At 36.3% G+C, this 13,969-nt stretch overlaps 1 protein-coding gene across 1 annotated transcript; it reads right to left on the reverse strand.

Moving 5' to 3' along the window:
* Positions 1 to 364: 364 nt before the first annotated feature.
* tmem26a (transmembrane protein 26a) lies at positions 365 to 11,933 on the reverse strand. The gene is made up of 6 exons (XM_084097834.1): positions 11,395 to 11,933; positions 10,300 to 10,396; positions 9,661 to 9,738; positions 8,010 to 8,218; positions 4,681 to 4,760; positions 365 to 3,533 (listed from the first exon to the last, which is right to left on the reverse strand). The coding sequence occupies exons 1-6, from the start codon at positions 11,583 to 11,585 to the stop codon at positions 3,241 to 3,243; spliced, it is 948 nt and encodes a 315-aa protein (XP_083953960.1). The 5' UTR covers positions 11,586 to 11,933; the 3' UTR covers positions 365 to 3,240.
* Between the last annotated feature and the right edge of the window lie 2,036 nt (positions 11,934 to 13,969).

Raw genomic sequence — 13,969 nt, forward strand, 5'->3', positions numbered from 1 at the left:
CTTTGGCCACAGAAATATTCCAAATAAAAAGCAGTTTCTAACCAATTTCTTCTTCAGCTCCTAATTGTACCATATTAAATAATAAAGGCCATCAGATATATACTAGTGTCTGAAACTGATGTATTTGTATGTTATCAGCATATTTATAGTAATTTAATTCAGTCACATTGGCATTTTAGACTTTACTAAGAGCTCTGCAATGCAATGATTCACAAAGGGTGCTATTGAGAAAAGACTCACACTCATGAATATTCATAAGGTTTGAGAGCAGACAGTAGTCCACACTGTACTGTACAGCCTTTTCAGTTTACAACAACAAAACCCATGTGCATTTAGTCCTCAAATTATCACACAGACACTCTTTGAATGAAAAATAGTTGTTTTTTTTGGTCCATTTTAATGAAACATTTAAATAATTTCATTTAATCATCAGTCAGAGGTTATCAGAAATCACTGCATGGGATACTTTATAGGAACATTTTGTTTTATTTAATAATCATTGATTTATCAGTAGATATATTTTGCTTTTTTTTATTGGTTTGAATTATTGTTTATCTAAAGACATTGTTTTAAACTGGTTCAGAACACTGAAAATCATCAAAAGGCTACAAAACATAATGAAATATGATTTTATGTAGTTATCTTTATCGTACAGTAATAAAAAAATGTAAAAACATCTTACATTCCCTTTAACATGTATATATCCTGTATTGCTGAGATAAATAGGGGTTGTTGTTAAGTAAATGAATCCACGAGTTAATATTTTGCCAACTTTGATCTTCTGTGAATCAAAGCTCATAGTGCAGGTCTCAGTGTAACACGGATTTCTAAAATATATACAGGTATAGTAGGTCAGACTGCCACAGTTGATTTAAATCTAACTTTCTTTCTCTGGTATCCTGTTTTATTCTTGTGTGGCTATTTCCTGTTTCCCCTACTGGATAAAAATAGAAAACATGTTTAATGAAGTAATGTGTGTTTTCCTGCCTTGGGGATGTGTGTATGTTTCACAGCCTGATGATGGGGACAGAGACAACCACCCAACCCAGTGTGTCTACAGAGAGTCTGTGTGAGAAAGTCATGATGGTATGTCTCATTTTCCCCCACAATGTTAAAATAGCCATGAAAACCCAAAGGTCAGAAATCCAGCATAAATCTTCTCACACACATAAACATGGAGAATCCAGCTGGACCCAAACTAGACAAAAATATTGGTTGCACTTTATTTTACAGCATGTGCACTTACATGTACTTACAGTACAGTGTAAGTACTGGGTAATACAAGTTAACTACATGGGTTAAGGTTTATGGGTAGGTTCAGGGTTAGTACCTAGTTATTGCAATTACTATAAGTGCATAGTATGTACATGGGGAACAGGACTGTAAAATAAAGTGCTACCAAAATATTTATTCTAATAGGTAATATTCGGATAGGTTCACAAGCAGATATTACTAGATGCATGCTGGTTACTGCTGTGTAACTATCTGGTTAAATTGTAGGTTACTTTGAAAGGCTGATCTAGGAACTGTTGTAAAGCAACTACAGACTCTCTCCACTAAAAGGCCAATAATCTCTGCCTGATCTCAGATCAGAGTGACTCAAAGAGTCTGGTATCAGAGTCATATCTGAATGCACACAGGGAGGATAATCATGCATGAGCAGACCCCTTTTAACACGCATGTATGCAACAGATAAATGTGCATCTGCCTCTTTCTATTCATAACACACACAAACATAAAAAGAGTTCTCAATGTTTTTGAGTCAGATAATCTTATTTCACAACACTGACTGGTATATAAACATTGTCAAATGCTAAGAAAGCTCAATAAAAGTACTATTTTAAAATTATGAACCAAAGAGTGAAAATCTATTGGTCCAAGTTTGGTTGTACAACACATTCAAACATATTCAAAATATACCAAACTGTTGTCACCCATGAATGTGTTTTTAAGCAGTATAAGCCAGGGGGTTTCAAACTTTTTAGATGCCATGGACCTAAATATATTTGACCCATCCTAAAAAGAAAGCTATTTATTTTCATGTATAAATTTAAACTGAAAAACTACTATTACAAATATGTGTAAATTGTTATTTGGAAGACATTTTGTTTTTATTATGTTACTGTACTGTTTTACATTGTATTTCTCTAAAAAAAAATGTCACGGGCCCCATAGCACCAAGGTTATTGTAGTTAACTAAAACCATTAAAAAAAAAACAAAAACATTTTTGTTACTTCAAATAAATGTTAACTGAAATAAAAAAAATAAACATAAAAAATGTAAACTTATTTTAATTTGTTGTACTAAAATAGCTAAAACAGAAATAAAATTTATAAAAACTATATAGACAATAACTAACGAAAATGACAAACACAAAAAAAAAATATTAAAACTGTGAAATGGAAAACATAAAAATAAAAACTAATTCAAAATATTAATACAAACTATAAAAGTAGTATCTCATTTGGGTCAATGTATCATTCCTTAAGTTTTTTTCTTTTTCATTTTTTTCAGCTTGATTCTTTGTTTTTACGTCCAGGGGAAGAAAATTAATAAACAGCCTGAATATTCGATCTCTAATTGTGGGCAGGGGAATAAAAGCTCCTTTCCGCTGATTGGTCGACCAAAGATTAAACCGTGGCGTCATCAGTTGTTCCGCGCAACAGTTCCTCCAGGTGTAAACGGGGCCTTGCGTTTTGATCGATCGGATCACAAGTGGACGACGCTAAATACAGTTGTAACCAGGGTCTAAAACGTTTTGAGCTCGTCCACTTTAAGAGGTAGACGTTCTGCATAGTGCATAATGTAAACGTGCATGTGGTCGAAATGCGTTCGAACAGCCACAAAAGAGAGAAGGGTTAGTCTGCGTCCCCAAGTTCTACAAACCACGCCTCTGCAAGTTACGCCTCCAACAAAAATAAAAAAATAAAAATAAAAAACGAGTGTGGATGTCATAGACTAAAACAATTTTTAGAAGTAAATTATTTTATCTTTTATGAATTAAATGTTTGTAAGGCTAACTTATATTGCTTTAGAATCTTATGAAGTATGAAATAGGCTGGCAGCTATTAGTAAAACAAAATAAATTATACAATCAAATTGTCAATGATACTAAAATAACACTGGGACTCTAGTTTAAAAACACCTGGTATAAGCAAACCATCAGGCACAGTTAATAGAATACATTGGTAATATTAAAGAAGTTAAATGTTGTTCATTTTAACTTCTTTTTTTTTCTTTCAGACTGGGGGAGAGGAAGATGATGGTGGTTTATAGTCTTGACAGATGACAATGAGCCTGTAGAGGTTGAGGACGACCACTAGGAAGTTCTTGATAGCAAAGAAGACCAACATCTGGTGGAACACATCAAAGTATATCATCACAATAAGACGCACCACGAGAAAGGGCCCGTCCTGGATAAACAAACTCTCAGTGATGTTCCAAATATCTGTACTGTATCTTGACAAGAGCGAGTTGCAACAGCCTTTTCCACCCGTGGGCTCATCTGGGTTCTGCGGCCGAGATGTCACAACTGTAACATACATGAAAGAGAGAAACAAAAGCTGTGGATTTGAACTTAGTATTCATCAGAGAATCCTGAAAAACAACTGCATCAGTTTCCACGAAAATATTAAGCAGCACCACTCATTTCAACATTGATAAGATATGTTTCTTGAGCATCAAATCAGCATATTAGAATGATTTCTGAAGGATCATGTGACACTGAAGACTGGAGTAGATCACAGGAATAAATTACATTTTAAAATATATGAAAAAAGAAAATATTTTAAATTGTAATAATATTTCAGAATATTACGTTTGTACTGTATTTTTGATCAAATAAATGCAGCCTTGGTGATCATAAGACTTTTTTCATTCATTTTTTATTTTATTTTTTACTGACCCCAAACTTTTTAACAGTAGTGACAAACAAATGCTGTGTTAATTCAGTTGCTTGTGTAGCAGAGAATCTTGGTCTACTCGCCAAGTTTTGATAGCTAATTGCTCGGTGTCATAGCAGGAAATCATGTTTTGTACACAGTTCATGTTGTCACCAGTTCAATAAAAGATTACTCTGTAAAAAGGTTTATTTTCAATTAGAGTTGAAAAGGTGGCCTCTTCAGTTTTGGCATATAATGATTTTAATACATTATGTGTTTAGAGAAGAAAGTTATGTGCCTTTCTGGTTGTTTATAGAAAACAAAACAAAATATATTTGATTTAAATGACATCATTTTTACAGAGCAGAGAGCAATGCAAGTTTCTAGAAGTGAAAAGTCTGTTGCACTTATGGAAAATGTCTCAAAAGATCCAAGAAAATCCACCCCTTTCTTCTTTCTGTGGGGTTTGGTAATAGATACATGTACTGTAGCTGCCAAAACTCTCATTCCTCAAAGGGAAAGCATAACTAAACAAAAACATATGCTCTACAAATGACTGAAGCGCTACTTTGAGTTACATCCCAAACCTCTAGATCCAGTGAGATCCAGGGGTAAGAAAAATACTTTTGATGGAGCAGGATGAAAGATTCCACAGGACAGCAGGGATCTCCTCCAGTCATTTGAGGGATCCTGAACCATTTTGTAGGTCATTTTCTGTTTTTCAAAGCAGTATCTGTGACGTTTGATGGTGGGGTGTTAAAGAAGCACGTTAACACAGTTAAACACGTTATCACAAACCTGCCAGGTGCAAAGGAAACTGCAACATACTCCACGTCCACACTGCCAAGATTATATACACCAGCTGATGGCTGTTCTCCCTATAACACAAAGTGAAGAATGTGTTACGCAGATTTGCACAAAATAATGTACTAGCATTTATATGTGAGTCTATCTCTTATGACTGGCATAACATAGAGCAGATTCTCAGACACCCATACTTATCTCTGTTTTCTACCAAACAATCAACTCTAAATATCCAACGACATATTCTCAGGAAACGGGTCAATTGTGTTCACATGACTACTGATGGAGATCCTCAACGTAGTCACATTATATTTGTCAGCGTTTTTTGCAGCAGAGAGCGTAGTTGGTGTGTAATGCAAAAGAAAAATGAAAAAATAATACTTTTATAAAATGTTTGTTTTTATCAGAAAAGCAGCTGACACGTCACAATTCATCTTAAAAGTTTTGTGGATTAAATATAAATAAAAAATTTTTTAAATAAAGCCTTTTTAAATATAACAATAACTCTTTGTCTGTTTTTTTCCTTAACTGCTTTAGGGATTTTCTGAGAACATGCTAAATTTCTCTTTGTAATGTAATATTTGCAAGCAAATGCCAGTTACATTAACCTTCATTTTGAACTTAACAAGGCTGACATTTCATTGCACAAAACACAGATTACATTTACACTGAATCATTTAGCAGATGTTTTTGTCCAAAGTGGCTTACAAATGAGGAGAACAATATAATCAACATTATGTAAGTGCTGTAACAAGTCCCAGTTAGTCTAGCACAGTGCATGTAGCAAGGTTTTTTCTCTCTATAGAATAGAATAGAATAGAATAGAATAGAATAGAAAAGGTTAGAATTAATTAGTCAAGTGTTAATGAAAAAGATGCCTCTTGAAAACGGCAACAGTCATGGTAAGGGTTAGTGAAAGTGATTTCGTGCCTCTTTGGGATGGCACCACAAGACGCCGTTCACTTGCAGAACATAAGTCTGAAGTAATGAGTTTAGTTATTGGGGTGCAGAGCCAGTGTTTGTTTAGGCAAACATCAGTGCCTTGAATTTGATGCAAGCGGCTAGTGGCAACCAGTGCACAAGTTTGAAAGAGAATTTCATTGGTTTTTATTATTTTTTCGGTTATATGCCAATTGTGGTGAGTGATTTATGAGAAATATGATTTACTGAATGTTCAGCGATAGCCGTTTCAAACGAAACAAAAATTTGCTGATCTTTTCAGGCACAAATGGCACCTGAGGATGGACTGGACAAATAATCATCACTCAAATCCAGAAATACAGCATTGAGCACACAATGCACCCAACATCAATTTTAATAACTTTTTAATATACTTTAAAATGTAATGTATTCTTGTTATGGCAAAGCTGAATTTTCAGCATCATTACTCCAATCTTCTGTGTCACATGATCCTTTAGAAATCATTCTAATATGCTGATTTGGTTCTAAAAAAAACATTTCTTATTATCACAGTTGAAAAAAAGTGTGTAATATTCTTGTGGAAACAGTGATAATTCTTTTTTTTTTCAGAATTCTTTGATTAATAAGATTCTTGTAACATTCTAAATGTCTTTACTGTCATTTTTGATCGATTCAATGCATAAATTAAAGTATTCATTTTTTTTAAAGGCACACTGTGAAACTTTTCAACCTTCATAATATATTTCCAAGACCCTTGTGATGGTACATCGACTTACAATAGGTTGAATGACACGTCTGCCATAGCCTGACGGGGTCTGTATCGCTTTTACTGGCACTATGTAACTTCGGGGTTCGGGTAGTAACCAGAGCACAAAAAGAACTACAAAATTCGACTGCTTTACGGCATACGTCACTTCCCCCACCACTTCCTCAAATTTAGACGTGAGAGGCCAACCAGCGTTTGTTTTCGGCTTTCGTGCGTATGTTTTTGTCATGGGGCTGTTTACACCTGGCCACTTCATGCGTTTTCTCAGATGGGATAGCTATCCGATCGTGAAAAGACCAGGTGTAAATGCCCTCTGAAACGCATTCAAGACGGATTTGAATCCGATCGCTCAAACCACTTCAGGAGGAGGTCTGTGCCGCATTCCAGACGAAACTGGACAAGTGTAAATGTATCTGGTTGTTGAAACCACATGTAAATTGTACTCCTCTCAAAAATGCTAAAAATAAAAACGTGTGAGAGCGTGTTATAGGCTATATGTTATAGCCAGATATGACGACGCTACTGGAACACACATCACCGCAGATGAGCAACTGAGCATAGTCATCAAGAGAACGTGCAAACTATCGCAAATCAAAGTGAAAGTAAGTCGCAGACGCTTAACACACAATCATCATCATTAAAAGTAAAGAAATGAAATGATCTTACCAGGGCTGTTACTGCTCTCTCTTATTGCGGTCTTTGATTTTGAAATTTTAGCTGATGATCAATAAAATGCTGTTCATATCTGTTGCTTTCGGTGACGTGCACTCCATTAAATCTGCATACAGCGCGGGAATTGAAGATCGGATTTAAATCCGTTTCGCAAAAACACATTTATGTGACCAGGTGTAAATAGAATCGTTCTGAGAAAACGCATGAAGTGGCCAGTAAATAAATCTCTTATTCGTAAACTTGTTTGCATTCTATGTTGTATGTTGTTGCGCTTGCTTGTAGTATGTTTTTTTATATGCTGTTCATTCATTTATTGCTGATAATTAGACCAGTCCAATAATTTCCACATATGTCTAGCTAGCTTTCGATTATCAGAGCTGTTAACAGACTTGCTAAAAAAAACACTCGTTTCTCTTACGTGTTTTTTGCGTTATGTTTTATAGCTTGCCTCACGAACTAGTTTGCCAGCTGAACTCAGGTGTTGTGAGGTGTATTTATCACGTAGTCCTGAGGGATATCAGACGACGCTGTTGACGTTGATTCTTGCGATTATCATGAGAACAGTTTTTAATATCTCACATAATTATCAGGACATAAATAAGCCTAACGTAGAGCTTGTAAATAGTGTAAACAAGTAAAATTTGCAAACTATTATGATAAATTGCAATAATCATGTCTTCGGAGTCTATCTGTGCCTATTCCATGCCCGATGCAGGTACCGGTGTACAGGGTGGGAGGTGGGTGGGAGGTGGGGGGGTGGAGGGGTATTTACGACAGTGCAAGTATTCCATAGCGACTCTAGGGGTCGCTGTTTGACAAAAACACAATTCCTTCACAGTGTGCCTTTAAAAAGTAAATGGTGAATGGTTTGATATCATTTGAATGGTAGTGCACATCAAAAATAGTATGTGAACTGGTATTCAGTCAAGCTTTTGTCTATTGACTAAGAACAGGAAGTACCCACTTGACATCAGAGAGTGTTTCACTAGTGAACTCCAGAATGTCTGCCGCCGTGCCAACGAAGATGAGCAAAAGCTGAGACAGCTCGTCACGCGTTACTCCGCCCCCTAGTGGGAGGAGCCACTTTCCAAGGATGAGAAGAATAAGCAGAACTTGATGAAGACCAAGAATCCAGTCATTCGGACAGACAGATGTGAGCATGCGCTCCAGGTGCTGAAAGACATAACTCAATATTATTGTCACGTTTGGCCTGTTTAAGTTGGGTTTCACTGTTTCCAGATCATTTTTCTTTTGTCTGTGTTTATTTGTTACCATGGTTTTTGATTTGCCCTCATGTGTCACACCTGTTTTTAATGAATTACCTCATTTCATCCCTAGTGTTTATATACAGTGCTATGCATAAGTTTAGACACCCATGCTAAAGTTGACTAAAAAGAGGAATAAAAAATCATCTTTTGGAAACTGAACTTAATGCCTTAATTAAAAAAATTTGGAAAAATCTAACCTTTAAGGACACCAATTTTCTTTGTGAATGAATAATGTATCGTAAATAAATAAATGTTCTTCCTTAAAATACAGGGTGCATAAGTCTGGACACCCCTATGTTAAATTCCCATAGAGGCAGGCAGATTTTTATTTTTAAAGGCCAGTTACTTCATGGATCCAGGATACTATGCATCCTGATAAAGTTCCCTTGGCCTTTGGAATTAAAATAGCCCCACATCATCACATAGCCTTCACCATACCTAGAGATTGGCATGGAGTACTTTCCATAAGATCATCTCTCAATGCAAATCAAACCAGCTATTAAGCTAACTGAAATAAAACCATGCCAATTGGTGTCCTTAAAGGTTGGATTTTTCCTAATTTTTTTAATTAAGGCATTAAGTTCAATTTCCAAAAGATGATTTTTTATTCCTCTTTTTAGTCAACTTTAGCATGGGTGTCTAAACTTATGCATAGCACTGTATAGCCCTCATTTTCAGTAATCTGATCTCGTCTAATATATGTGGCTGTTCTATTCGCAATGTTAATTATCTTGTTATCTATTCGCTGAGTTTATTAAAGAAAACTGCTTGCGTATTGATCCTGCCTTTATTTTCCATTTTATTGCAACCCTTGCTGACAATAATACAGACACAGACATGTATAAATTGTGAAACACATCACACCACTGAACATAAAGAGGAATAGTCTCTTCATACCCAAGAAACATGAATTGAAATTCACAAGGGTATGAATCATATTAGTAAAGAAGATGATTCATCACTTCTGCACTTACATTTAGAATGCAAGTTACTTTATATATAAGCATCAGTTAAATGGATAATTTGTATTTTGTACAAGATCAAATTTGCAAATGAAAGAGAAGGGAAACCAAGAAGAGAAAAGATCAAGTTTTCCTGGTCTCTGGACCGGCAGAGAGCGGCTAATAAGGTCCAAAAATAATAATATCTCATCATAGGAGATTTAAATTTGAATGTATTATTATCTATTTTATTTCTAGAGAAAGACAGAGGAAGTGAAAGAGGAAACCTGTCTGTGTTGTGGGCCACAAGAAATGAATTGCATCACAAATTGGTAAGCACATGTGATTCATACATATTACAGTAATACAATAAACCGTAAATTAAAAACTTAAAATAAAAGATTACCTTTAGTGTTTCATTAACCTGAGTACCATTTGAAGGCAATATGCTCTTGACATTCTCCCAAGAGTCCAGTTTCCTACACTGCAAGACACAAAAATTACAGAGAAGAGTTTAAGGAGAGGAAAAAGACACTCAGAATATCATCTTATATATGAGCATGATTAGGCTTCACATGACTTCACATATGCATAGAGATAGTCTACCTAAAAATGAAAAAAAGGAGATCTTTTGAAGAATGTTGAAAACCAAACAGTTTTTGGTTCCCATTGACTTCCAAAATATGAACGAAAAAATAAAGTGGAAGTAAATGGGAACCGAAACTTATCAACATTCTTCAAAATATCTTCTTTTGTGTTTAGCTGAAGAAAGTAAGTCATACAAGTTTGGAATGACGACATGAGGGTGAGTCAATGATGACACAGTTTTCCTTTTTGGGTCAAAGTTGTTGTCCTCACTCAAAAATGAATCAGAATAAGAATGTGAATAAAATAATGTGTTGGTTATTGCACATGTTTAGGGTTTACTAAAAAAAAACATTGATAAAATGAAAGTGAATAAACAATGACAGAAAATACATTTTTTGGGTGAACTGTCCCTGTAAGAGGAAAACTAAAAGAATGGATATAGCCTATAGAATAATACCTGAGGGTTACTGGCTTTGTTTTCCTGATGATGTAACTCTAGAATCCATATGGATGGAATAATGCTGATGAGGAACAACAGAATGGCTGGAGAAAACCTGAAAGATGACAGAAGATGGTTGCACTTAACTGAACGCTGAACATTTAACTGGGATGATGTTATCAATTGCAATTGTTTCTTTCAAGCGGACCATGGTTAAATAGATAGTTCTCCACAAAATGAAAATTCTGTCATTAATTACTTACCCTCGTACCGTTCCAAACTCGTAAAACTTTCGTTCATCTTCAGAACACAAATGAAGATCTTTTTGATGAAATCTGAGAGATTTCTGTCTCTCCATTGACAGTCTACGCAATTACAACTTTGACGCTTACCAAAAGTTAATAAAGAGTTCGTGAAATTAATCCATATGAATTGAGTGGTGTAGTCAAAATTTTCTGAAGAGACCCAATTGCTTTATAGGATGAACAGATTTAGGCTTTTATTCACATATAAACATTCATCAACCCACTAATCAGTTATGGTAAATGGAAGCTCAAACCTGTTCGCTTGACTTGCGAGAACCAAAGAGGTTCATTCTTGTGTTATGCAGCAGGTTTGAGATTTTTATTAAAAATATCTTCATTTGAGTTCCGAAGATGAAAGAAAGTCTTAGGCCTATAGGTTTGGAACGACATGAGGGTGAGTAATTAATGACAACATTTTAATTTTTGATTTTTTTTCTAACCCTTTAAGGTCACTGCTGGAGACCACTCAGATTATACTAGAGCATTAGTGTCTTTCACACACATCCTTCTTTACTCTGTCAGCAGTAACAATAGGTCTAGCAGGATGTTGGTGAGGGGGAGGGAGGGAGTGAGGAATGTCGATAACTTTTTAGGAAAATTGAATTTAAAATATTACTGAAACCTTAGAACAGCAATTATCTACAAAATAAGTCAAATAAAAGCCATGTAGCATATATTCAGATCTAAATATATTGAATAGAAGTAATTTGCACCAAAAGTGTGAATCAACAAAAGGATCAACAGCTGTCGTGAAGATCAGTGTCATCAGCACTGTAAATCGTGTATAATAATGTGTTGTGTCACTCACCATTTGTAGTCTTTCCCTTTCCTTCGTTTTAAAGTAAAGAACATCTCCACGACCAGAGGAAGGTAAAGGACAGTCAGTAACCAGTACATGTTGTCATTTTTCACCGTTTTCACTCTCCAGACGCCGATGAGAGAGACCAGAATGAATAAGGACCTGGTTATGATCGCGCACACGAATTTAACTAAAATCATCGTAAAGACAACGCAACAGTGTCCCGGGTTTGTGCGGTGTAAAGTGCGCTTGTAGAGTCCCGTTGAGTCCCCAGTTTGTGTTGAATCCTCCCACCAGCGTCAGTGCGTGAAATGAAATCGCTTACAGATGTGAACTGTCCTGAAGACACTGATGGAGGAACCCTGACAAATGTTGTATACAAGACCGTGCAATTTAAAGGTATTTATTGTATATATTGACGCTGTTTCTTTATATTTTAGCAAAATATAATAATTTCTAAGCTTTTTTCCAAGTTCCTCCAAGTGGTGGTCAATACGTCAATCGAGGGGGAGCTGAACTTCAAGCTCCACTCATTGGCTCTGCAGTGCGCAGCCTAAAGGAAACGTGTGAAACTTTATGTGACCGGTAGAGGGCAGCATCAATATTTCTATGGGCCAATCAAGTGCACAGATTTGTATTGTTTTCTCTTAAATTACAGTAAAATAAGATTATTAATCTATCATTTAGCAGTGTGGGAGACAAATTACCCCCCTCCATCCTGTGGTGGTTGTCATCTCATAAACAACCGCTACAAAAACACAACACCAATCATTTATTACAGACAATTACAGAGATGATTACAGAGATTACAAAACTTGGAGTTACAGAGTGGTGGTTAATAAACTGTGTGTAAATAGTATGTTTTATTGTATGCAAGCAGATTCTCTGCCTTTATTGCTACTCGATATATGATGCTTTTGACAGGGGGATTAGGGGAGGAGGACAAAGTAATTGCTTATAGAGAATTTTAACTGCTTATTAAGAATGTAAAGGAGATGAACTGAAGGTTTCAAGCAGGTCACTGCCCAATAGGGGTTCTTTTGGTTCTTATAACAAGGTCACATGAGACACAGCCAACTTCTAACCATATACTGGGAACTATATTCTCAGAAGGCGAAGCACTGCTACTTGGGCGGAGTGATTTGCTCACAGCACCTGAGAAGCCCCGTGGTGCAGTAGTAGGGAGCATTTATGAATGAGACAATGAATTAATTAGTTTTAAACATGTTTGAATTAATGATTCAAATGAGTATTTTTTTTTGAGTGTCAGGCTTCTGAGGGTAGTCCCCTGTGGGGAAGATGGTTTCACCCTCATTATACACCCTCATCAGCGAGTGCTTATCTGATTGTCCACCAAGAAATGTAGCATCGTCAGGGTGCTCACTCTGCGGAGGGTTCCAGAGCAGTCAAGTCAGTCATTCCCTGCCGTCTCACCGCTTCAAGGCGCTCTGCTTGCTGCTCAACCTACACCAGAGTCTCGTGTAACTGGTTCCCTTATTAGGTTTTCTGGCAGAGTGGGTACGTCTGCCAAATATATATCTCGTTAGGTCCTGCAGACAGTCGAAAAGGGCTACACTACTCAGTTCAGGCCTCACCCACCCCGGTTCAGCGAGGTCCTACTCAGAGTGGTAAGCCCAGAGCATTATGGAACTGCGAAAGGAGGCTATAGAACGGGTTCCTCCTCCCAGCAAGGAGTCTAGGTTTTACAGCCGGTACTTTATTGTTCCAAAAAAGTATGCAGGGTTGCGTCCGATTCTAGATCTGTGGCAATTAAATTGCTCTGTAGGCAAGCTCAAATTCAAGATGCTTACTCTGAACCAAATCAGACAGGGCATGAAGAAATATAGAGCTGAGTAACATCAGCATAACAGTGAAAACTAATGACATGCTTCCTAATGATATCTCCCAAGGAGCATGTACAGAGTGAACAGCAACGGTCCTAGTACTGAGCCTTGTTGTACTCCATACTAAACTTTTGATAGATAAGACATCTCTCCATTTACTGCTACAAACTGATAACAGTCAGATAAATGTGATTTAAACCATGCTAATGCAATTCCACTAATGCCAACATACTTTTTGAGTCTATTTAAAAGAATGTTGTGATCAATAGTATCAAATGCAGCACTAAGATCGAGTAATACTAATAGCAAGATATAACCACGATCGGATGATAAGAGCAAATTTTTTTTGCTGCTCTCTAAAGGGCCAGAGTGTGCTCGTTGTACTATTTACTATAAAGTACTATTTTCTTTAATCTTCTTTAAGCACAAAGGAGCAACTGTGCCTAAGATGCTGGAAAAGAGAGAGTCAAACATTTCTGTCGCAATATTGAGTTCTTCTAAGCTATCTGGGATGCTGAGGAGATGAAACTAATCAGGAATATTATTAATAAAGCAATCTTTAGTGGCAGAAGTGCAGGTCTAACATATTTGTAACACGGAGTCGACTTTGCAGCCTTGGCTAAATGAAGTATACACAAGACTAGATAATGATCTGAGATGTCATCGCTCTGTTGAATTTCAACGGCCTTGTATTGCGTATATGATGATTACAAAAAGCAAGTAAAGGAAATTATGGGCCG

The sequence above is a fragment of the Abramis brama genome (genome assembly GCF_963993115.1).
Source record: "Abramis brama genome assembly, chromosome: 21".
Lineage (NCBI taxonomy): Eukaryota > Metazoa > Chordata > Actinopteri > Cypriniformes > Leuciscidae > Abramis > Abramis brama.

Bases quoted from the DNA above. Each gene is read 5' to 3' on its own strand.
- tmem26a (XM_084097834.1), bottom strand. From the start codon at position 11,585: ATGATTTTAGTTAAATTCGTGTGCGCGATCATAACCAGGTCCTTATTC. The intron at 10,397-11,394 runs GTGAGTGACACA...GTCATCTTTCAG, and splicing joins AAAGGGAAAGACTACAAATG to GTTTTCTCCAGCCATTCTGT. The intron at 8,219-9,660 runs GTAATCTTTTAT...TATGTCTTTCAG, and splicing joins AGGTTAATGAAACACTAAAG to CACCTGGAGCGCATGCTCAC.